General features: G+C 43.7%; 3 protein-coding genes across 3 annotated transcripts in view; 1 reads left to right on the forward strand and 2 right to left on the reverse strand.

Moving 5' to 3' along the window:
* AVIL (advillin) overlaps positions 1 to 3,037 on the forward strand; it is a 17,975-nt gene extending 14,938 nt beyond the window's left edge. The window contains exon 20 of the mRNA XM_006757363.2: positions 2,451 to 3,037. Coding sequence (XP_006757426.1) covers positions 2,451 to 2,564 — 114 coding nt within the window. The 3' untranslated portion in view covers positions 2,565 to 3,037. The remainder of the gene's footprint in view (positions 1 to 2,450) is intronic.
* A 593-nt stretch (positions 3,038 to 3,630) lies between these two features.
* TSFM (Ts translation elongation factor, mitochondrial) lies at positions 3,631 to 14,666 on the reverse strand. The gene is made up of 6 exons (XM_015559769.1): positions 14,460 to 14,666; positions 14,080 to 14,229; positions 13,264 to 13,392; positions 12,397 to 12,519; positions 6,698 to 6,785; positions 3,631 to 4,207 (listed from the first exon to the last, which is right to left on the reverse strand). The coding sequence occupies exons 1-6, from the start codon at positions 14,514 to 14,516 to the stop codon at positions 3,801 to 3,803; spliced, it is 954 nt and encodes a 317-aa protein (XP_015415255.1). The 5' UTR covers positions 14,517 to 14,666; the 3' UTR covers positions 3,631 to 3,800.
* A 96-nt stretch (positions 14,667 to 14,762) lies between these two features.
* METTL21B (methyltransferase like 21B) lies at positions 14,763 to 21,849 on the reverse strand. The gene is made up of 2 exons (XM_006757364.2): positions 21,827 to 21,849; positions 14,763 to 16,781 (listed from the first exon to the last, which is right to left on the reverse strand). The coding sequence occupies exons 1-2, from the start codon at positions 21,847 to 21,849 to the stop codon at positions 16,259 to 16,261; spliced, it is 546 nt and encodes a 181-aa protein (XP_006757427.1). The 3' UTR covers positions 14,763 to 16,258.
* Positions 21,850 to 22,777: the final 928 nt, after the last annotated feature.

Consider the following 22,777-nt stretch of genomic DNA (forward strand, 5'->3'; position numbering starts at 1 on the left):
GCAGGCTGAGGCTCTATCCACTGAGCCAAACTGGTTAGGGCTCCTTAAGCTATTCTTGGTTGTCACAGTTCCTCCAACTTTGTCTTTGATGACTCTTAGTATCCTATGCCTTCTGTAACAAATTACATCATAAGATGTCCTTAGATTTTTAGACACATCCACAAAGAAATGGCTGCCAGCTTAAGTCCAGTTTAGGCAAATAGCTGGCTGGTGTGGCTCAGCTGGTTAGAGCATCATCCTGTACACCAAAAGGTGGGGGTTAAATTCCCAGTCAGGGCACATAACTAGGTTATGGGTTTGATCCTGTGGGGATGTGCACTGGGGGCAACTGATTAATGTTTCTCTCTCTCTCTCCCCGACTCCCTCGTTCTCTTGCGTCCTCTCACTCTTGCTCTCCCGGAGGGGCACACATTACCAGCCATCCCGTCCGCTTCTCGGTCACCGCAGCCACCACCACCAAACAACTGACACTAATAAGTAACTATTCATCCCCACTGACTCCATTGCTGGCTGCGAGCCACCTGCCGCCCTACCGGGCTCTTTCTTTTATTTTCTTTATTTTTTGGGGGGGTGGGGGTGGGGGTTAATCCTCACCAGAGGATATGTTTCCATTGATTTTTAGAGAGTGAAAGGGAGGGGGAGAGACACACAGAGAGAAACATCAATGTGAGAGATTTACATCAATTGGCACGTAGACCGATCAGAGCTAAAGGATGCCCTTGACCTGAATCGAACTTGGGACACTTCAGTCCGAGGGCCAAACTGGTTACGGCTCCAGGGCTCTTCTTTGATATGTTTTTCTCACCTCCCACATCAATCCATCAGCTAGCCTCTGTCCACTGCTCTCCACCTCTCTGCTGCCAGTCTGGTCCAGCCATCATGGCCTACTACAACAGTCCCCCAACTGGTCCCTACCCCATTTCTACAATCTGTTCCCCACCTGACAACCAATGAGCTATTGAAACAGATGGCACTGTTCTACTTAAAGCACTTGAATGGCTTCCTACTGCACATACAAAAGAAACCAAAGTCCTTTCCATGGCATCCAAGGCCCTACCCAATCTGCTCCCTGCTCCCCTTTGATTTTTTTTTTTAAATATATTTTATTGATTTCCCAGAGAGGAAGGGAGAGGGACAGAGAGCTAGAAACATCATTGAGAGAGAAACATCGATCAGCTTCCCCCTGCACACTCCCCACTGGGGTATGTCCGCAACCAAGGCACATGCCCTTGACCGGAATCGAACCCGGGACCCTTGAGTCCACAGGCTGATGCTCTACCCACTGAGCCAAACTGGCCAGGGCTCCCCTCTGATTTAATCCCACACACCAGTACCCTCTTCACTTAGCCCCCTTCAGCCCGTAGCTGCTTTGCTTCTAACATGTTCATTCCAGTCTTTGAGCCTCTACACTTGCTATTGCTCCTGCCAGAAAAAAAGTCAACGCCTCATTATTTAGGTCTCAGCTCCAATATCATGTCCCCAAGAAGGCCATCCCCAACTACCCTACCTAACACTGCTTCCCTCACCCCTCCAGTCCCTTTATACTGTGTATTGTCTGTCTCCCCCTCTAGTAGTTCCTTAAGAGCAAGGGCCTTATCTGTCTTGTTCACCATCACATTCTCAGCTTTTTACCACCTAAAACAGTACCCGACAAATAGTAGGCACTTCTTTAGTTCTGGTTAAATGAATTACTCTCTCCCTTGAAGGATTTGATTTGGGAAGAGTCTCTAGATTTTCCACGACATCTTACCTAACCAACTCCTGAGTACTAGACAACAGCTTTCTTAAAAGCACAGGTCATATATTAATGTTACTTGGATAGGAAATACTCATTAAACATCAACAAATAAATGTTAGGAAAATTTTATGCTCTCAACAAGATCCACCTGATCTTGTATTTGAAAATGTCTGGGCCTTGGCATGGTGGTTCAGTTGGTTAGAGCATCATCCCCATACACCAAGATTTTGGGTTCAATCCCCAGTCAGGGCACATACAAGAATCAACCAATGCATAAATAAGTGGAATAACGAATCGATGTCTGCCTCTCTCTCTCTCCCCTCCTCTCTCAATTTTTTTAAAATGTCTGGATAAAAATGAGATATGGGCATAAAGCAAAGAAAACTATTGCTCCATTTAGTTCTCTATGTAGCCAAAACCTAATGTCTAGAAATCATACATAATATATAACCCATTTCTTGTCCCTCTGGCAAGAAACTGGTGCCAGGTGACTCCGTGAGAGAAGTGAGCTAATCAGTTCTTCCACAGGCCAAGATGGGACTCTACAACCTGAGGAACTCTCCAGTGAATAATTTAAGTCTATTACTGAATTTCTAAAATCCAGTCTCCTTCCCCTTCAAGATCCTATCCCTCTTAGCCCCACTCTCCCAAACTGTTGGCACTGATAGGTGCCATGCTTCCTTTTAACCAGAAACTTTCTTTTCTTTCTTAGAATTACCTCTCTGAACAGGACTTTGTTTCTGTGTTTGGCATCACAAGAGGGCAATTTGCTGCTCTGCCTGGCTGGAAACAGCTCCAAATGAAGAAAGAAAAGGGGCTTTTCTAAATCAAGCAAGCATAGACATACTGCAAGAGCACAGAAGAGAGCAGATAGTGCCAATATCAGGAAAGAATTTATCTACCAATTGTTGCCTAACATTCAGCTACTTCATTTAGATAAAACAGGGTCTGCAAATCACAGCATGTTCTCCATTTTTCTCATCCCTGCATTCCTTAGTTGTTATATACTCACTTTTTAATTTTTGTGGCCTTCTGGCTAAAGCCTCAGCGGAAAGCACTAGAACTACATGAGTCTGGAGAAGCCAAAAGTAATACAACAAAAACACAGCAACTAAGTTTAAAGTGTTTAGGCAGAAACCTAAGTTTGTCTCCAATTTTAAGATCAGTATTTCCAAAACCGATTTACCCACAAATCATTGAAGTTAATTACATGTATATCCCAAAGCCAAAATCCAAATGCCCAGATCTGTATGTGCCAGAGCTTTTAACTTTTCAAATAAAGATACCTATATGAGCAAATGCGAGTTCTGTTCAGTATTATGGCTTTGCCCATTCTAGTGATTATCTGATGTACTGCTGGGAGGAATGTCTCAGGATGAGGGAAGTACAGAGGCACTGTTGGGTGAGCTCTCTACATCACTGGACCACTGTGATTCCTGTTTTTGGCACAAGAATGCCAAAATCTGCCGTACAGCTGTCCAGGAAAACCCCATTATCCGACAGAAAACTAGGATCATGTGTTATTAATTCCAGTAACGAGGCCAGAACCAGTGTGAATACCACCAGAGAGCCTTCAAAGCACACTACAGAGATCAACAAATGAACCACATTTTCCAGAAAACTCTAGGTTTGAGTCAACAATTCCAAAAGAACCCATGTGGCAGGAGTGATGTCACTGGGAAGTTCCAGGATGGGAGCATGGTGCAAAGCATCGAAGAGACTTCCATGTCACAGAAGAAGTAAGACAGGAGGAGTGAGAAGCTTTAGGGACACCGTAATAAACCTATGAAGGGAGCGCGTGGATGCCTATTTTCCCAGAGACTGTCAATAGGGCCCACTTGTTGTTTTCTAAGACACACAAAAGCTGACCCCAGCATTACACAAACAAGGAAAAGATTCTACTCTCTTTGTTATATAACAATTTTATTTAATAACTTTACTCATGATGTATAATTTCATTACAAACACAAATGAAAAACAAATCCTGGGTTTGAAGAGGCTTTCTGTAATAAAGCCCAGGACTAAGAACAAATGTTTCCTCCTGGCCTGAAGTCTCTGGAACCTATTCAGCCTCTGCTGCCTCTCCCTCTTCGCCACATTCAAACCGCACAAAGTCTACTACAGACACTCCCTGGGGCTGCACATACTGCCCCAATGTGATAGAGGGATCCAGCAAGTACGGCTGGGACAGCATCTTGGTTTCTGTCTCTCCCCCAGGCTCATCGTCCAGGGAGCCAACAGAGAGAGGGGCCATGCCTACCACATGCTGCCCAAGGCGGCGGCCAAGTTCTTCCAGGTTTGCTTTCCACTCAGAGATCTCGCAGATGACCAGGGCCCCGTACTTCCCCAGCACCAGGTTGTGGAGTGAGGGACTGTGCATTGTTCCATGGACATAAGAGCCAACATAGAACCCATTTGGCACCTTCACCCATGCAGCTCGTTTAAGAGTCATGTTTTCTCCCAGTTTCCCTATAAAAAAGCAAAAACAAAAAACACGCTTCCAGAATATGATGCCTGTCGTAGTACCAAATACACAAAGAGGTGGCCAAATTTGGGAGACAGTCTTTGGCATTTATACTGTGGATATGCTGTAAGATGGAGCTATCATTTTCAGTTTAAAGAGGAAAAAGTGTGTACAGGGAGGAGGCAGAGAAAACAGAGTGCACCTTTATGGAGCGCCAACTATGTGCCAGGCAGGCTAAATTTAAAAGCATAGGCTATGCCCTGGCCAGTGTTCTCAATGGTTAGAGCATCGGCCCGCACACTGCAGGATCTCGGGTTTGATTCGGGTCAAGGAGACACACCTGGGTTGCAGGTTTGACCCCCAGCCCCAGTTGGGGTGCATGCATGAGGCAACCAATCGATGTGTCTCTTTCACATCTATGTTTCTCTTTCTTCTCCCCCCTCTCTCTCTCCCTCCCACTCTCTCTAAAATTCAATGAAAAAAATATCCTCCAGTATTTACAAATAAAAATAAAAACTTAAAAAATAAGCTATGGCCCTAACCGGTTTGGCTCAGTGGAGAGCATCGGCCTGCAGACTCAAGGGTCCCAAGTTCGATTCCGGTCAAGGGCATGTACCTTGGTTGCAGGCACATACCCAGTGGGGAGTGTGCAGGAGGCAGCTGATCGATGTTTCTCTCTCATCGATGTTTCTGACTCTCTCTATCCTTCTCCCTTCCTCTCTGTAAAAAATCAATAAAATACATTGTTTTTATTTTTTTAAAATATATTTTAAATGCCCTTGACCGGAATTGAACCTGGGACCTTTCAGTCTGCAGGCTGACGCTCTATCCACTGAGCCAAACCGGTTTCGGCAAAATACATTGTTTTTAAAAAATTAAATAAGCTATGGTGTCACACAGATCCTGGACTCAGGTCTCAGTTCTGCCTCTTAACAACTATATGACCTTAGGAAAGTAACTTAATGATATAACTCCATTTACTAATTTATCAAGCCTTAGTTGCTTCATGTATAAAATGGAGATACCACTTAACCTGAAATCAGGATTATTGGGAGAAATAAATAATACATATAAAAGCACTTATTATATAGTGAGCACTCAAATGCTGGCTACTGTTTTAAACATAGGCTTATGCAGCTTAAGTAACCTACTAGCCAAGGTCCCATGGCTAATACATGGCAGACTGGAATTAAAACTTAGATCTGACTCCCAAAGCAATTAAGTGTTTTTTCCCACCAAATTACCATCCCTCCCAAATACCACCATAACTGACACAGACAACTCCTGATTATCCATTGTATCAGGGAAAAGTCCACAACTAAAAGCCCCAGAAAATCCAAAACCCTGTGTCATCTCAGTTTCAACTTCCTCTCATTAAAACAAATTTTTTTTTAAATCACATTTTAAGAGGCCCTTATGAGAACCAAAAATGGATTTTAGTTTTCCCCTTTCTCTTAGGATGCTTTACCGTCTAAGAGAAGTCCAAATAAGCCAAAAGGTTGGGAAGGGTAAAAGAGTAAACAAAGGGATCTGGATAAATATCCCTGAATTAGCCATAAGTTATATATAAAAGTCACAAAAGGGAGTATCCAGAAACGAGAAAGAATCTTACACAGCTCAAAATATCTACCCAACAGTTAATTCCCAGACATTAACAAGCAGCTGAAAAACCTAGTTCTTCCAGAATTTCTTAATTAGCTCCAAATACAGCTGTCTGCCTGGTTTCTCATCTATGACTCACTGAAACATTATACATTCTTCAAGACGACCTGATAGAAACTGATGCCTTGACTGGAAATGTAAGATGAGCAATAAATTCCCAGCAAGCTCAAACCCCAGCCTTACTTCCCTCCCTCCATCAAGGTCACCTAGGGAGAAGGTAAAATCCCCACCAGTCCCACCACAATGATCCAGACCCGGTTCCTATAGCCGTGGGCTCTGAGAGACTGTACCTTCACAAGTTCAGGACCCAATGTTTTTAAAGGAGAGACCAAATTCCTAAAAATGATGGCCCTAAATTTCCCTGGGTCCCTTTATAAAGAAGGTGAAATGACCTCTGATGTAACATTTCCCCAGAGTAGTCAACAGATGTCACAAGGCCACCTCTGCCTAAAGACATGCTTTGTTTGGTCAGCACAGTGATGCATCCAAGTGGTAAAATCATTTTATTAATTGCAAACAGATAAAAACTGAGATTTTTGTATTCAAATCTAAATTCTTTGAAAGAAGCTTTAAAATTCTGATGACACCAGAGCCCCATTTCCCCCAGGTTAACAACTGGCTAGCGCTTGGTAATGCTTCTCTTCAGCGGAGGGTGAGCTTTTCAGTCCTACTGCTCCCTAATGTCTGACACACAATCCACTGAGCACATTCATATTATCTGATCCTTTTAGGCACATGCGCGTGTAATTCTTCATCTAGATTTGGAGGAATACCAAAGATACCAAGAGATCCAGTTCTTCATTTCTAGCTTCCAGATCCTTACAAATACTCACCAATTGCTAAGGCCAGCTGATCCTTGAGAGAGCCTTTCCTCTCAGGCCCAAAGGGAAGTTCAGAGAGCTCAGAGGAGTTCAAGAAGCCCTAAGTGCACACACACACACAAAACAAACATAAATCAGTTTTGTGCTGCTCAAATTACCAAAAACGAGGCAAATATAGCTTATTTTTCAGAAAATGCTATAAGACAACTAAATATAGCTGATATTTTCATTAAGCCAAGGACGTTAAAAATTGACAACGGTTCCATTTTTATAAATATTTTATTCTATCACTCCACGACCCCAATTCCATCCCACTCCTGTCTTCTGGCCCTTTTCCCTTTTTTTTTTTTAAAAAAAAAAAGATATTTTGTTTGAGAGAGAGAGAGAGAGAGAAAAACATCAATGTGAGAGCAGAACATCAACTGGCTGCCTCCTGTACACACCCTACCAGGGATCTAGCTGGAAACCTTTTGGTGCATGGTACAAAGCTCAACCAACTGAGCCACACTGGCCAAGCTGGCCTAACTTCTTAAAATGTAGTTTCCTAGATACCAGGAATAATATTTTCATATCAATCATAACATTTTAAAGCTTAAAAGGTTTGTGAGTCCTAGCTCAGTGGGTAGAGCATCGGCCCGTGGACTGAAGAGTCCAGGCTCCATCAGGTCAAGGGTACGGACCTCAGTTGCAGGCTCAATCCCTGGCACCAGTAGGGGTGCCTGCAGGAAGCAACTAATCGATGTGTCTCTCACATCGTGCTTCTCTCTCTCTGTCTCTCCTCCTACCTTTCACTCTCTAAAAAAATCAATGAAAAAATATCCTTGGGTGAGGTTTAACAAAACAAAAAAAAGGCCTGCAGATTGTTAATTGTTAATGCATAATAGTACAAATTCAAAGGAGGAGAACTGGACAATAGCTCACAAAACTACAATCCTATTTCTAGGAATTTACCCTGGCAATACACTTGCAATAATATGAGTGTACATATTCAGTGAGCAATTATGTCTAATAATAAAATACTGGAAACAGCCTAATTGCCTAAACCTAAGAGAAGACTGGTTGAATAAACCACAGCTCAGCCATACAATGGTATACTCTGTAACTGAAAAAAGAAAAAAAGGAGAGCTCCATGAGCTGCTATGCAGTATTTCTAGCTCTATTAAATGAAAAAAATAAATTTAAAGAGCATATACAAATTATACCACTAGCTGTATAAAAGGTATTTTTTGTTGTTTTTTAAATTATATATATATATATTTTTTTTTTTAATTGATTTCAGAAAGGAAGAGGGAGAGAAACATCAGTGATGAAAGAATCATTGATTGGCTGCCTCCTGCACGCCCCCTACTGGGGATTGAGCCTGCAACCATGTGCCCTTGACCAGAATCGAACCCAGGACCCTTTAGTCTGCAGGCCGACACTCTATCGACTGAGACAAACCAGCCAAGGTGTGTAAGAGGTATTTGTATAAATATGCTTATTTTTGTGAAAAGACATAAAGGATAACCATAAACCAATAAATCTGGTTATCTATAGGAGTGGATAGGAAATGGGGTAGAAAGGAGACAAGAGGCAGTAAGGGGTGTGTGTGTGTGTGTGTATCATAATTTTAACTTTCAGAACCTTGTTAATGTGTTACACATTCAAAAATTAAATTAACAAGGTTTTGGAGTGAAAATGAAAATTGATTAAAAGGAAACATAAGACTAACTGTATTTCAAATGAACAACATAACCTCACGGGGGTGTGTGTGTGTGTGTGTGTGTGTGTGTGCGTGCGCGCGCGCGCGCTCCAAGTAACTTTCAATACAGTTCTTTGACCACATAACTTCAATGTAAAGATAAAAAGAACATCAAAGAAATCTTGAACTCCTTAGCTAGTTTGTTATTTGCAGTGGTCAGGTATAGTAACTCTGGAACAATTTGGTGTGTATTGTAACATCGAGTAAATAAGTAAATATATCAAAGTTGCTAGGAGCCAATGTACTCACTATGAGAAAGGGAACATAAAAGACAGAATGGGGGAAGAAAAGGAAGAACCCTGTGGTGCAGGACTAGAATTGAAGTATAAATTCTAATCTACACACACACACACACACATCCTGTCTGCTAAAAGAACAGAGAAGCAATGACATCTCAGTCGAAATAAATATACCTAGATCTTGGTTTCTCAAAACCATTCCCCATCTGCTAAAAGAACGGAGAAGCAATGACATCTCAGTAGAAATAAATATACCGTATTTGCCGGCGTATAAGACCAGTAAAAGGGATCAGGATTCCTTAGAGAAGTAAACAATTCCATGTTTGGAGCAAGGAAAGCATGACATAAGTCCAGAATATCTTGTATGCCAAAAAAAGTAAAGAAACACTCATAAAATGAGGATATATCAAGGCAATGGAGCCAGCCTGCACAGGTTTGCCTTGCACTGGCCAAATCCAGGAATAATTTGAGCATCAAAATAAATAATGCTTTAAAAACCCTCTTGATTTACATTTCGAATTCCCCACTCTGCTATCAAATGCCGAGACACCCAAATTCTTTTGAGAATGTTTTTAACCTTTCAAACATTTTAACCTCCAGGCATATTTACAGTGCTATTCAAACTTTTCTAAAGTCTAAACTTGCCTTTTTTTTTTGAGAGGTAAATAACACTAAGCAAATTTCTAGCAAAGGGATGGAACCATAACAGAACAATATTTTTCTAATTACAGATTTTCATATTTGATTGGATCTAATAACTGCTATGATCAAAGATGCTTGGGGAATGCTGGATTAAACAGATTTCCTTACTGCAGAACCACTCAGAGATCTGAAATGTGTTAGCAGGCATGGAATCCACCAAAAGTAAACGTACAAATAAAGAATTATACAATGAATTGTAGCTTGCTGTATAAAGTAAGAATCCATGAATCAATGTTACACTAAACAAAGGGATAAGTTTCTTACAGTAGAATGTCAACAAAATTAATATATATAAAACAAATTATAAGTTAAAAAAAATTACCCTTATGCAACTATCATAGTAATAACTGATCTGCCAAGAATCATCAATGGATGCTAAAACTATTAGGCAAAAGTTTTTTTGTGTGTGTTGTTGTTTTAAATATATTTTTATTTATTTCAGAGAGGGAGGGAGAAGGGAAGGGAGACAGAAACATCAATGATGACAGGGAATCATTGACTGGCTACCTCCTGCACGTCCCACACTGGAGATCGAGCCCGCAATCCGGGAATATGCCCCAATCAGGAATCGAACCATGATCTCCTGGTTCATAGGTCAACGCTCGCAGCCAGGCTAAAGTTTTTTGGAAGCTGGATGTTTATACAGTCTCAAGGAATTTCCCATACAGATAAGTTGTTAATTACAAAGAGGAACACAGTAACTTCACAGTGGAGAAATCTGGCAGAAACTATCTTAACCAAGAGATCAAAATTAGCATCAGTAATGGGACCAACAGTTATTATGTACCTCCTGATATGTTCTGAGAAAAATACAGGATAATTTATTTACTATTCCTACAAAAAAATCCATATTGTGAGTCTAAATAAGAAGAAACATCAAACCCAAATTGAAGGACATTCTACAAAACTGTCCTGTACTCTTCAAAAATGTCAATGTAGTCTGGCTAGTGTTGCTCAGTGGTTGAGCGTTGACCCATGAACCAAGAGGTCACAGTTCAATTCTCGGTCAGAGCACATGCCTGGAGTGGGGCTCAATCCCCAGGCTCAGGGGTTGAGCATTGACCTATGAACCAGGAGGTCACTGTTCGATTCCCGGTCAGGGCACATGCCTTGGGGTGGGGCTCAATCCCCAGTGTGGGACATGCAGGAGGCAGCCGATCAGTGATTCTCTCTCATGATTGGTATTTCTCTCTCTCTCTCTCTCTCTCCCTCTCCCTTTCTCTCTGAAATCAATAAAAATATATTTAAAAAGAAAGTGGAAATGTAATGAAAGATAAAGAAAGGAAACTGAACAGACATGATAACTAAAAATCGCGTTGGATGCCCTGACTGGTTTGGCTCTACCTTGGTTGCGAGCACATCCCCAGTGGGGTCGTGCAGGAAGCAGCTGATTGATCTCTCTCATCGATGTTTCTAACTCTCTATCCCTCTCCCTTCTTCTCTGTAAAAAAGCAATAAAATATATTTTTAAAAATAAAAATAAATATATAAATAAAAATCACGTTGGTAACAATAGATATATACAAACTGATAAAGCAAATGAGGCAAAATGTTAACAAATGGTGACTCTGGATAAAAACCCACCATAGCCGAAACCGGTTTGGCTCAGTGGATAGAGCGTGAGCCTGCGGACTGAAAGGTCCCAGGTTCGATTCCAGTCAAGGGCATGTACCTGGGTTGCGGGCACATCCCCAGTAGGGGATGTGCAAGAGGCAGCTGATCGATGTTTCTCTCTCATCGATGTTTCTGACTCGCTATCTCTCTCCCTTCCTCTCTGTAAAAAATCAATAAAATATATTTAAAAAAAAAACAAAAAAATAAACCCACCATAGTTTACTGTAGGATACTGACAACTTTTCTGTAAGCTTGAATTTTTTTTCAAAATAAAAGTTTTAAAAATTAAAGACCAAAAGTGGAAAAAAGGAAATAAAGCTGAAGGAACCAAAGTCTCTTATTACAGATAAGGAAACAGAAACACAGCAAAGTAAATGAATGGCTCAGGGTTACAAATAGAACCAATGGCACAGTCAAGATTAGAATTTATAGTTCAAGTGAATCATCTACTCAATACAATTCTAAAAAATAATCTCAATGCAATTTTCTGTATAATGTGACTATTTAATGCCAGCAACAATCAGCATTTACCATGAGATCTCAAGAAAAGGACAAATAGGAAGAGAAAAATGGTAGTACTGAATTTTTTAAAAATTGTGCAACCAGTCGATTTATTTTTGCCTTGAATCAAAGGCTTTAAACAAGCTTGAATCAAAGGCAAATATATCATTCCTTCCTTGATCCTTCTATGAACAAAAATAACCTTATCCTTCTAAATTATGCCTTCTCCAATATCTTTTGTTTGTTTTGTTTTGTTTTATACAGAGAGGAAGGGAAAGGAAAAGAGTAAGTATTTACAGAAACATTGGTGTGAGAGTGGAACATCAATCTGCTGCCTCTTGCACGTCCCCTACCAGGAATCAAGCGGACAAGCATGTGCCCTGACCAGGAATTGAGCCTGTAACCAACGTCTTGGTGCATGGGACGACGTCCAACCCATCGAGCCACACAGGCCAGAGCTCCAATATCTTTATTTAAGAATCCCTTCCTCAGGTCAGATTTCTGAATACAAATCTGCACCTGATTTGACTGACTCCCCCCCCACTGGCATTCATTCATTCATTCATTCAACACAGACTCACTGAGCCTCAGCTAAATGCTGGGCCCACTTCTCTTTCACCAGACACAGTAGTGAAAAGACAACTCCCCTGCCCCACGAAGCTTGTGTAAATAAAAATGTAAAACATAAGCACTATAACAAAAAAATGTTAATGAAATAAGTTAAGTGGACAGACCACAGGAGGAAGGTACACCTCTCCAAAGAGATAACATTTAAGCAGAGACAAGAAGGGAGACATGAGACTGTCTGAAAAAGTAAACAACGAAGACTCTAAAGAGGGGAGGTGGAATGGGACAAATCCAGTGTGTTGGAGACAACACATTGGAGACAACACACTGGAGACCCCAAAACTCACCTTACTGTAAGTGGAGAGTTGATCCTTTAGGCTCTGACAATGCAACATGGTTCCCAGGGCTACTTGCTGGACCAACTGTTGAAATTTTAGATTTCTTGCAACGAAATCTGTCTCACAGTTTACCTGTAGGAACAAATGGATGTTGCTGTATAAGCTATTTACTGTTAGTTTCCACAAGTGCCTTAAGGTTGGAGAGTAAACAAGGTATTGACAAAACAAGCTGCAGACTCAACAAAGCAAAAATAAATGACCCCAGAACTTTAAATCTGCAGTTCCTCTCCTAGCTGAGGCCAAAAGCTGAATAAGTGATTCCTGCCGCATCCCTTAGTTAGCAATGACTTGCACATTCAGGAGATGGTCCACAATGTCCCCAAAAGACTCACTCGCCTGTGGCTGCGTGCCTTCATCAACTGACTCTCCAGCCTCCCCAACTACAAACCAGTTTTGTTATCAGCTTATTTATCTCCTTCTCACTCTAAACTCTAATCCCACTCTAATCCAAATCTGATTCTTCACTAATTGTGGCCCCCAAATTCTAAAACAGCTACTCTCTATCCATCAACTAATTAATATAATTCCTAGCTTTAAAATCAAACTGTTCCAGGAAACCATCAGTGAAAAGGTATAAGGCTACACCAGACTGACATTTAGGAGTAATATTCTAGACTGCTAGGTCTTTTCTCATTGACACACCTTCACATTTCTATACTTAAATGAATATACAGCTAATGACTGTGATCTCATGGGTTCAACTCAACTACCCTTTGCGGCTCTCAAACACCTATTCTTTCAGAATGCCAAGTCTACCACAAAGCCGTACACTGAAGGGGCAGTTGTTCCTGGTATTTGGAATTCTGGACATCTCACCTCAACTAACACAGTCGAGTTTCCTTCCTGCAGCAGCCCGATCAGACCTTCTTTAGTCTTCCTCCCATGGAGCTTGGCAGCTTTGCCCCAGCCCTCCTTCTGGGCCTGCTCATGAAGCCAGCTCTCTGCCTACAAATTGAAGAGGAAAGGGGCAGATGACAAAGTCACACAATTTAGAACTGAACGGGGCTCTAAACTATGTTCAGGTCCCCTGACTCCCCCTGCTTCCCTTCGATCCCATAAGAGAAACTGGAGTATGGCAGTCTATGGCTACATGCCAAACACCCAGCATTGTGCCTGGTGCTTTGGATAAACCAATCCTCACCACGACCCTATGGGGCGGATAGTAGTATTTTCACTGTGTATGTACACAAGAACAACGCAACTCTGAAAGATTAAGTGAGATGTCCAGGGTCACAGAGGTAGCGTGAGGGCACCAGGATTTTTTTAAAAATATATTTTATTTATTTTTTACAGAGAGGAAGGGAGAGGGATAGAGAGTGAGAAACGTCGATGAGAGAGAAACATCGATCCGGTCCGTCTGACTCACACAAGCCCTTTCAGCTCTCAGCAGCAGGAAGCAGCACTGCCGTTTGCAAGATGTAAGATTTGTTAAGCCTGGGATCCTGAATCAATTGCTTCCCAACAGGACGGAGTCAACGGCTGAGGCCGTCACTTAAGTCAGAATCCTATCCAGAGGTCGGCGTTAGGAGTCGCTGGGCAGAAGTCTGACTTCCACGCTCCCCGGCGCGACCGCTCGGAGAGACGGACCTCCGCCCCAGGCCCCTCCCGGTCCCGTGCCCGCCCCCCGCACACCTGTCTGAGATCCCCGCCGCAAGTCTCCAGGGCTTTCTTGCAGTTCACAAAGGAATAGCCCGTTTTCCGCCGCAACTTCATGAGCAGATCCTTCCTGGAGGCCGAGGACAGCCAGTGCCCCGCGTGAAAGGTGTGCCATGGCTGCGGCGACTGAAGCGGAAGGGGCACGAAAAAGGGGTGAGAAGCAGAACTCGGCGAGGTGTTGCGGGGGCCGAAAGCACGTCCGCAGCGAGGTGACCTGGGGAGGGACTGGGGCCCGGGGAGGGAGGAAGGCAGGGGCGGAAGCTGGACCGCGAAGAGGCCAGGAGGTGGGGGAAAGGGTGGGGTGCAGTCTGAAAGGGGGTCGGAGGTAGGGTACTCGAGAGACCAAGACTCCTCACCGGACAGCTCCCGGTCCGCGCGACCAGACAGTGGCGCAGCGACCGCAGCAGCAACATCTCTCCGGCGCCGCACGTTGCTGCGGGTCTGGCGCACTGATGAGGCCACGGACCTACGGCGTGGCGGCCGGGCCAAACCTCTCCGCCGGGATGTGCCTAACGGGATGCCGCCACCTGCTGGCCGGAGGGCGCACCCTCGCCTCCCCCACTGGGCTTACTGAGATGACTTTTCAGAACGGAATTGCTATCCCCAGGTGAAATAGGAAACCATGAGACAAAGCCGTCACAAAGTAACAATACAAGACATGTGGTAACACTTTGTTTCTTTATTTCCAATGCTCTTTCATATTCAGTATCCATTTATGAATCAAGACAAAATTGTGAGGTAGGTGGGTGGGTTCAGAAATTTGCCAGAGGTCACCTGGGAAAGGTAGGGGCATGGTCCCTTCAACAAACTCAATAAATATTTTTTGAATAAGCAAAATATTTATTGAACACTAAATAAATATGTGTGCCAGGAACTATGCTAGGCTTCAGGGAATTAGAGTAATAAACTACAGCCCTACCCTCCCACGCAATCTATCTTAACGGTGAGAAAATAGGGAGCAGACACATGACCACCCAAGACAAGGTAAGTCTCATAAGATGAACAGTTAGGGTGTCAAAGGAGAAAGAAATCACATCCCAACAGAGGGCTCAGGAAGAGCTTTTTTTCAGGATAGAGGCTAAGAGTAGCGAAGATTTTGACCGATAGAAATAGCCCTGCCAGGGAAGGAATCATCGAAGAGAATGAAGAAAGGAGTCAGGGAAGCTTGGTGTGGATTTACGGAACAAAGAGAAGACTTTTGGCCCGAGGTTGCAATACATTTGGAAACAAGCAGGAAATGAAGTCGAGGGTGATTTGGGATTAAGTAGGATAGACTGAGTACCAAGCAGAGGCGCTTACTCTTGCTTCTGTAGGCAGCAGCAGAAGCAAATCAGGGATGCTTTTGGAAAAGTTGGAGGCCAGGAGGCCAGAGGAAGTGATATGTGGCCTGAGGAGTAAGGATAGCCCCAGAGTTACCACAGTGGGAAGAGAAAAGAGATGAAGGCAAAACACATTAGGAAGGAAGGACTGACAGGGTTTAGACACCTACAGAAAAATAAAGAGAAGAACCAAGTACTTAGCGATCAGGACCCCGACTCCAAAAAAGAATGAAGAAGGTACAGGCCAAAGGACAGCTGTGCTTCCTATCCCCAGCTCCAGGACTGGGAGGACCTGACCCAGTTAGAGCCATGGTCCCACCAGACTATCTCTAGAAGCAAGAAGTGGGTGGTCTTACTTCCCCGCACCCCAACAAAAGCCTGAGTTCTTTGGATGTAGAAGAGATCTTTAATGCTCGTGTTTCTTTCCCTTAAAAAAAAAATTCCAGTAGAATCTGGCCAAATACATATATTCTGTATAAAAAGACAAGAGCAGGACTGGACGTGATCAGTGACAGTCTCTCTGCAGCCACTGTTCTCACATATCATTTACCTCCTCTACCCCTCAAAACCCTGGATACCCTCCCATCATCATCCTTTGCTGGGAACAAGAGCTAGGAACGTCCTTTGTGCTCTAATCCAGCGCTGCTAGGGCTCTAGGATTCTTAGCCAGCAGGCACCTCCCTGTACCTGCCCAAGAGTACCTGGGGAAACTAAGAAGGAAGGAGGAGGGAGAGAGGCAAGGGAAATCCATCCTTTTTGGTCCTTATGTTTCTGGCTTTGGAGATGTGGCAGTTCCTTCATTAGGACAAGGGGTCCGGAGAAGCAGAAGGATGACATCAAACCGGTCTTCGTTCCCTGTGCCTGGCCCTATAGATGTTGACATTCTCATCCTCATCCCGCTGGGCCAGTTCCAGTTGGAAATGCTGGGGCAGGAGGTACTGAAAGAAGCTCTCTGTCCCATGCTCCTCTCTCATCTTGGAGGCCAGATAGATGGTGCCATGCGGCCCGCACAGGTGTTGGAGTGTCCCCAGCAGCAGTGGGAAGGTGGACTCCAGATACACAATATCAGCCCCCAGCACCAGGTCATAGTCGCCAGGGAAGACATGCTGGTCAATCCCCCAGGACAAAGCGCGGACCTGGGCCCGGCCTCCAGCTGGCACGTTGGCCTGGACGTTGCCCTGGATCTGTTCTAGGGCCAGGGGCAGGTCAGTGATGGTAACATCCCCCCCTGAGAGAGAGAGGAAGGAGGAGAAATGAAAGTCAGAAGGACCAACAAAGGGGTCTCGGCTCCTGCCCAGAAGGTCCAGAGGCCTCAGAGCCTGGAGGACAATGTCTTGACAGTCGAAGTCCACCCTTTGGCTTCAGTTGCACTAACCTCCACCTTACCCACCGCCATTCTCATTACTCTACATTCTACAACATCAACATTCTCTCTGAGCTAATCTTCAACCTCTCTGCTCAAAACACAACAATCATATGTCAGCAGAAGCCTGGGTAGCACTAAGCTGGAGCACTAAGCTGCACCCACCCCCTACTGCCTCGGACCAGCTTCAGAGGTCTGGAAAGCTTCCCAGAAGACGTGCCCTCAGTGAGCCTTAAAGGACAAGTCAGGTGGAGCTTTCCACGCAGAGAACTGAGAGTACAAAGGCCTGGGGGTGAGAGCATGGAGTATTCAAGGAAGGCTGGATCTTAGATAATGTGGAAGAGAGGAGAAAAGTGTCAAGACATGAGAGTAAAGAGAAAAATGATGACATGCTAAGGAGATTCAGTCTTGATCCTAAGGGCAATGGGGGTTTTTTGTTGTTGTTGTTTTTTAAAAAATATATTTTTATTGATTTCAGAGAGGAAGGGAGAGGGAGAGAGATAGAAACATCAATAATGAGAATCACTGATCGGCTGCCTCCTGCACACCCCCTACTGGGGATAGAGCCTGCATCCCGGGCATGTGATGTGCCCTTGACCGGAATCGAACTCAGGACCCTTCAGTCTGCAGGTCGACACTCTATCCACTGAGCCAAACCAGCTAGGGCAGCGCAATAGATTTTAAATATAGAAGTAGGGGGGTGCAGATAATCAAACTAGCATCTCAGAAAGCTTCATTCATGCAATAAATATATGTATCGAGCATCTAAGTTCTGGGGATACAGCGGTGAGCAAGACAAAACCTCAGTCTTCCTAGAGGTAGAGACACACTAAGTACAGTAAGACTCTTTAATCATAACCGTGATGACCATTATAGAAACAGCAAGTATTAAGAATTCATTCATTCATTTATGTTGATTATGTGCGTGTATGCCAGGTGCTGCAAACACAGCAGTAAACCAATCAAGAACCCCACTGATGGAGCTTACAGTCTAGTGCAGGGGTGGGCAAACTTTTTGACTCAAGGGCCACAATGGGTTCTTAAACTGGACCGGAGGGCCGGAACAAAAGCATGGATGGAGTGTTCGTGTGAACTAATATAAATTCAAAGTAAACATCATTACATAAAAGGGTACGGGGGTTTTTTCCAATAGTTTTATTCATTTCAAACAGGCCGGATCCAGCCCGCGGGCCGTAGTTTGCCCACGGCTGGTCTAGTGGCAAGAAATAGACAACAAACAAAACATAAAATACACTGCACATGAGATGGTAGTGAGTGCTGTGGTGAAGGACGCATCAAGCAGGGGAGGAGAATAACAGCTGCTTGTGGGACAGGCAGGGAATGTAGTTTTCAAAGGGATGGTTAGGGAAAGTCTTACTGAAGAGATGCATTTGGGCAAAGAAAGATGGAAGTGACGGACCAAACCACATGGATCTCTCAGGCTAAAATGTACCAAATGAGGGACCACAGAGTGCAAATACCTTGAGGCAGGAGGTGCCTGGCAGGCCTGAGGAGCAGCAGGAAGGCCAGGGGCTGGAGCAGAGTAAGTGAGGGAGAAAAAAGTGGGGGCCGGATTCTAAACAGGGCCTTTTCAGGAGACTGTAAGAAATCTGGCTTTCACTCTGGCTGAGATAGGAGGCTACTGGATAATTTTAAATGGAAGAAGGAAATACACTGAGTTATGCTTTTAAAGGACTACTCTGGCTGCTGGGGTGAGAAAAGACGGCAGAGTGGCAGGTCAGATGCAATGATGATCATGGTTTGAACCAGGGCAGTAGCAATGTCTAACAAGTGGTCGGATCCTGAATATATTTTAAAGATAGTCAACAGAATTTTCTGACAGATTAGATATGAAATACGAGAGAGAGAGAGAGAGAAAGAGAAATTGAGCCTCATACTAAGATGTTTAGCCTGACCAACTAGAAGACTGAATTGCCATTCATTTAGATGAGCAAGATTGTAGGATTGGGCAGGAAGATCATGAGTCTGTTTCTAGACACATTAAATTTAAGATGTCCATCAGACAAGCACATGATACCCCAGGAGAAGAGATTACACAAACAAGTCTGAACAAGGTAGACATGGGCCAGAGAGTCATCAGCATAGAAAGGTATTTAAAGACATGACATGATAGGATTGCTTGGGAGTGAGAGCAGGCAGAACAGGGAAGGGCTCACAGCACTTCTCCTGAGCCCTGGGACACTCAAATTATCAGCTGAAAAGGAACCAACAAAAAAGAATGGAAAAGAATACCCGTGAGGTGGGCAGAAACTAGAAGAGTGGTGCCCTGGAAACCAAAGGAAGTGCTTCAAGGAGGAAGAAGAGTCAAATGCTGCAAAGTTAAGAAAGGTGGGCTCATAACTGACTCCTGTGTTTAACTGCATGGAGTTGGGAATGAGGCTCACAGCTTTGACTAGAGCAGCTTGCATGGATGGGGCACGGAGGGGGTGTCTCAAAATGGACTGAGGAAATAATAGCAAGAGGGGAACTACAGACAGGGAATATTAATTCTTGAGGAATTTTGTTATAGAAGAGAAATGGGGTAGTGCCTGGAGGGATATGTAGAATCTAGAGTTTTTCTGAAATAGGAGAAATCACAATATATTTTGTACATTATACACACACACACACACACACACAGAATGAACCAGAGAGAAGGAAAATCTGATAATTCATGAGAGATGTGGATGGAGAAGTGTTACTGGAACAATATCTTAGAATAGATGAGAAGGTTTGGTGTCTCCTGAAAAGTGGAGAGCTTGACCTTAGCTAAGAGCATAACAGTCATTCATGGTACACACACAACAGGAGAGAAGGTAGCACATACAGACCCAGATACAGGTAGGTGAGTAGATCATGTGGACTTTTCCTATGAGAAAATAGAAGCAATCAGAAGAGATAGGAAACAAAGTCATCAGCTGAGAGTGAAGACAGGGGAGGAAGCATTTGGAGGTTTGAAGGGCAAGAAGGTAAGAACCAGATGTTTAGGAGAGGTGAATAAGTGAACGAGGGAGGTGCAATAGGCTAGCTGGGTAGCACTTAAGGATGCACCTGAGGTTAGTAACAAATTTAAAATGAAACCAGCCAGCACATTTGTGTATACACTAGGAGAGCCTAAGCTAGCCTGGGGTGGCAGTGTCAAGGAGGCTTCCCTTGGAAGGCTGAGCACTACAGGATGTGTATGCATGAGCCAGCTGGCACAGGATTTAAGGCACAGAGCATGGCCTGTGTGAAGGCTCCACAGAGGAAACATCAAGATAGACCTGAGGCCCTGGCCTGGTAGCTCAGTTGGTTAGAGCATCATCCTGATATGCCAAGGTTGCAGGTTCCATCCCTGGTCACAGCACATACACGAATCAACTGGTGAATGGATAAATAGGTGGAACAACAAATCAATGTTTCTCTCTCTCTCAAATCAATAAATAAAAAATTTTTTTAAATCAACCAATGGCCCAGCCTGTATTGCTCAGCGGTTGAGATCTACCTATGAACCAGGAGGTCATGGCTCAATTCCTGGTCAGGGCACATGTTTGATCCTCATTGAGGGACATGCACAAGGCAGCTAATCAATGATTCTCTCTCATCATTAATATTTCTATCTCTCTCTCCTTTCCTCTCTGAAATCAATTTAAAAAAAATTTTTTTAAATGAAAATAAGGAGGGGTGCGGTGTGGGAAAGGTCAATGGGGGAAAAAAAGGGACATATGTAATACTTTCAACAATAAAGATTGAAAATAACTAAATAAATAAATAAAATAAAAATCAACCAATGAATGCTAAGTGGAACAACAAATCAATGTTTCTCTATCCCTTCGTCTCTCTCTCTCTCTCTCTCTATTTTTAAAAGCCCTCTCCCTTCCTCTTTCTCTGAAAATCAAGCAAAAATATTTTTTCAAAAAGAATAAAATCCATTTAAAAAAGAAAAAAGCCCTGACTGGTTTGGCTCAGTGGACAGAGCATCACCCTACGGACTCAAGGGTCCCAGGTTCGATTCTGGTCAAGGGCATGTACCTTGGTTGCGGGCACATCCCCAGTGGGGAGTGTGCAGGAGGCAGCTGATCGATGTTTCTCTCTCATCAATGTTTCTGACTCTCTATCCTTCTCCCTTCCTCTCTGTAAAAAATCAATAAAATATTTTAAAAAAAGAAGAAGAAAGAAAAAAGACTTGAGGAACTGACACAAGGGTAACAGGTAGCACAAGGTTTAAGGAAGGGGAGGGAGAGGCACAGAAAGAGGCTAGAGAGGGAAGTCGGACCTTGAGGCTATCTAAACATAGTGGTCCTATTCTGAAAGCAACAAGAAGCTATTGAAAGATGGAAGTGTGTGTGTGTGTGTGTGTGTGTGTGTGTGTGTGTGTGTGTGTGTGTGTGTGTGTGTGTGTTGGGGGGGGGAGGAGTAATAACAGTTACATTCTGGAAAGATCACTCTAACTGTTGGGTGGAGTATGCAGAGGTATAGGCGTCAGCAAGGAGTTGAAGCAGGAAGACCAGTTTGACTAACTGTGGTAGTTCTAGGCAAGTAATGGTGGTGGCATGGACTGGGGAGCTATCAGTGTCAATGGGAAACATGACATGTAAGATCCTATTAACCAATGTCACCCCAATAAATAAAGAGATTTAAAAGATTTTTAGGAGATAAAATCAATAGGACTTGAATAATGGATATGGGGGTAAGAAAAAGAGATGTGTCCAAGGTGCTGTCTAGATTTTCCACTGGGTGTGATTCATGGAGATGGAGACGTCTGAGGAAGAAACAGGTTTGGTGGGGGAAGGTTGTAAGATCAAGTTTGGGCATGCCCAACTTCCCCACCTAAAAACTCTCATGAAAATCTAAGGAAGAGATGGCAGTAGTTTGAACTAAGGATGGTGGAAGAGTGGACAACTGGGTAAGCATTAAGGACCTATGACCCAGAGGAATGGCTGATGGAGGGAACAGGATAAGGGACAAGCTGACAGATTTCTGACTTGGCAGCTCAAGAAGGGTCCAAGGAGGAGAAACCAGCCGAGGAGCAAGTGAGAGCAGGTGTTCCCAACCATGTTACCTGCCTTTCTCCACTGTTAGCATAACTGCCCATCTCTCATTCACCCGTCCTTCAGGGAAAACTACCGCTGACACCCCTTCAGCTCTTTCTGAGCCTGCGGTGTTCACGCTGCTCACCCCTCTCCCGTCCAACAGAGCTTCTCTTTGGAAACCAGGGAGACATGACCAGGGTATGTCCACTGCCTCTGTGCATACCGCACCAGAGTTCTTGTACTGTAACTTCTTCCCTGTCCTCCTCGCTAGACCGTGAGCTCCTCGGGGAGAGGAAATCTGTCTTACTTGTATTCCAATAGCTAGCATGACTCTTGGCACATAGAGAACTCCAAATACATGTTGGTTGAATGAACAGAATGAGTGTCTGCCTCTTAAAAGACTTCCCTCAATGTTAACTTGCATTTCTAGGGAGATGACATTAGAAATGTTTTTAAACGAGTGTTTCTGGTGTGAGATTTTGCCTGGCTATCATATTATAAATTAAGGGACTGTTTCCTTTGCAGTTTTTGGTTCTTGACAAAAGTGAAACAAAGTTTTCCTTACCTTTTCCTTTTCCAAGTCTGTGGTACCTAATTCCTATCCCATCCCACAAAACACACCCTAACCCTCAGAAAGTCTTAAGCTTTCTCCCAAGCAATCAAAACCTTAAAAATCTAAAAAACAAAAACAAAAAACTTTTTAAACCCCTCAGAGTAAAGTCAGAAAGCACTCATGAGGTTTAATACCAACAGGTCACTTCCCCTAGGTATCCCCAAATATGCATCCTGCCAGAAGACCCTGTCCAAAGCCAAGGAGCTTTTAAGGGAGGCTTGTCCAGGAAATCACAAAAAGGAAAAAGGTAGAAAACTCCCTTCTATTAAGGCCTGCCCGGTCCATGAGCACTGCCTTCCACACAAAAACAGGTATAAAAGGGGCTGGGGGGGCAAACCATTCCCCTCTCCAGAGGATCCAGCAAGTG

Source organism: Myotis davidii, unplaced genomic scaffold, assembly GCF_000327345.1.
Source record: "Myotis davidii unplaced genomic scaffold, ASM32734v1 scaffold1134, whole genome shotgun sequence".
Lineage (NCBI taxonomy): Eukaryota > Metazoa > Chordata > Mammalia > Chiroptera > Vespertilionidae > Myotis > Myotis davidii.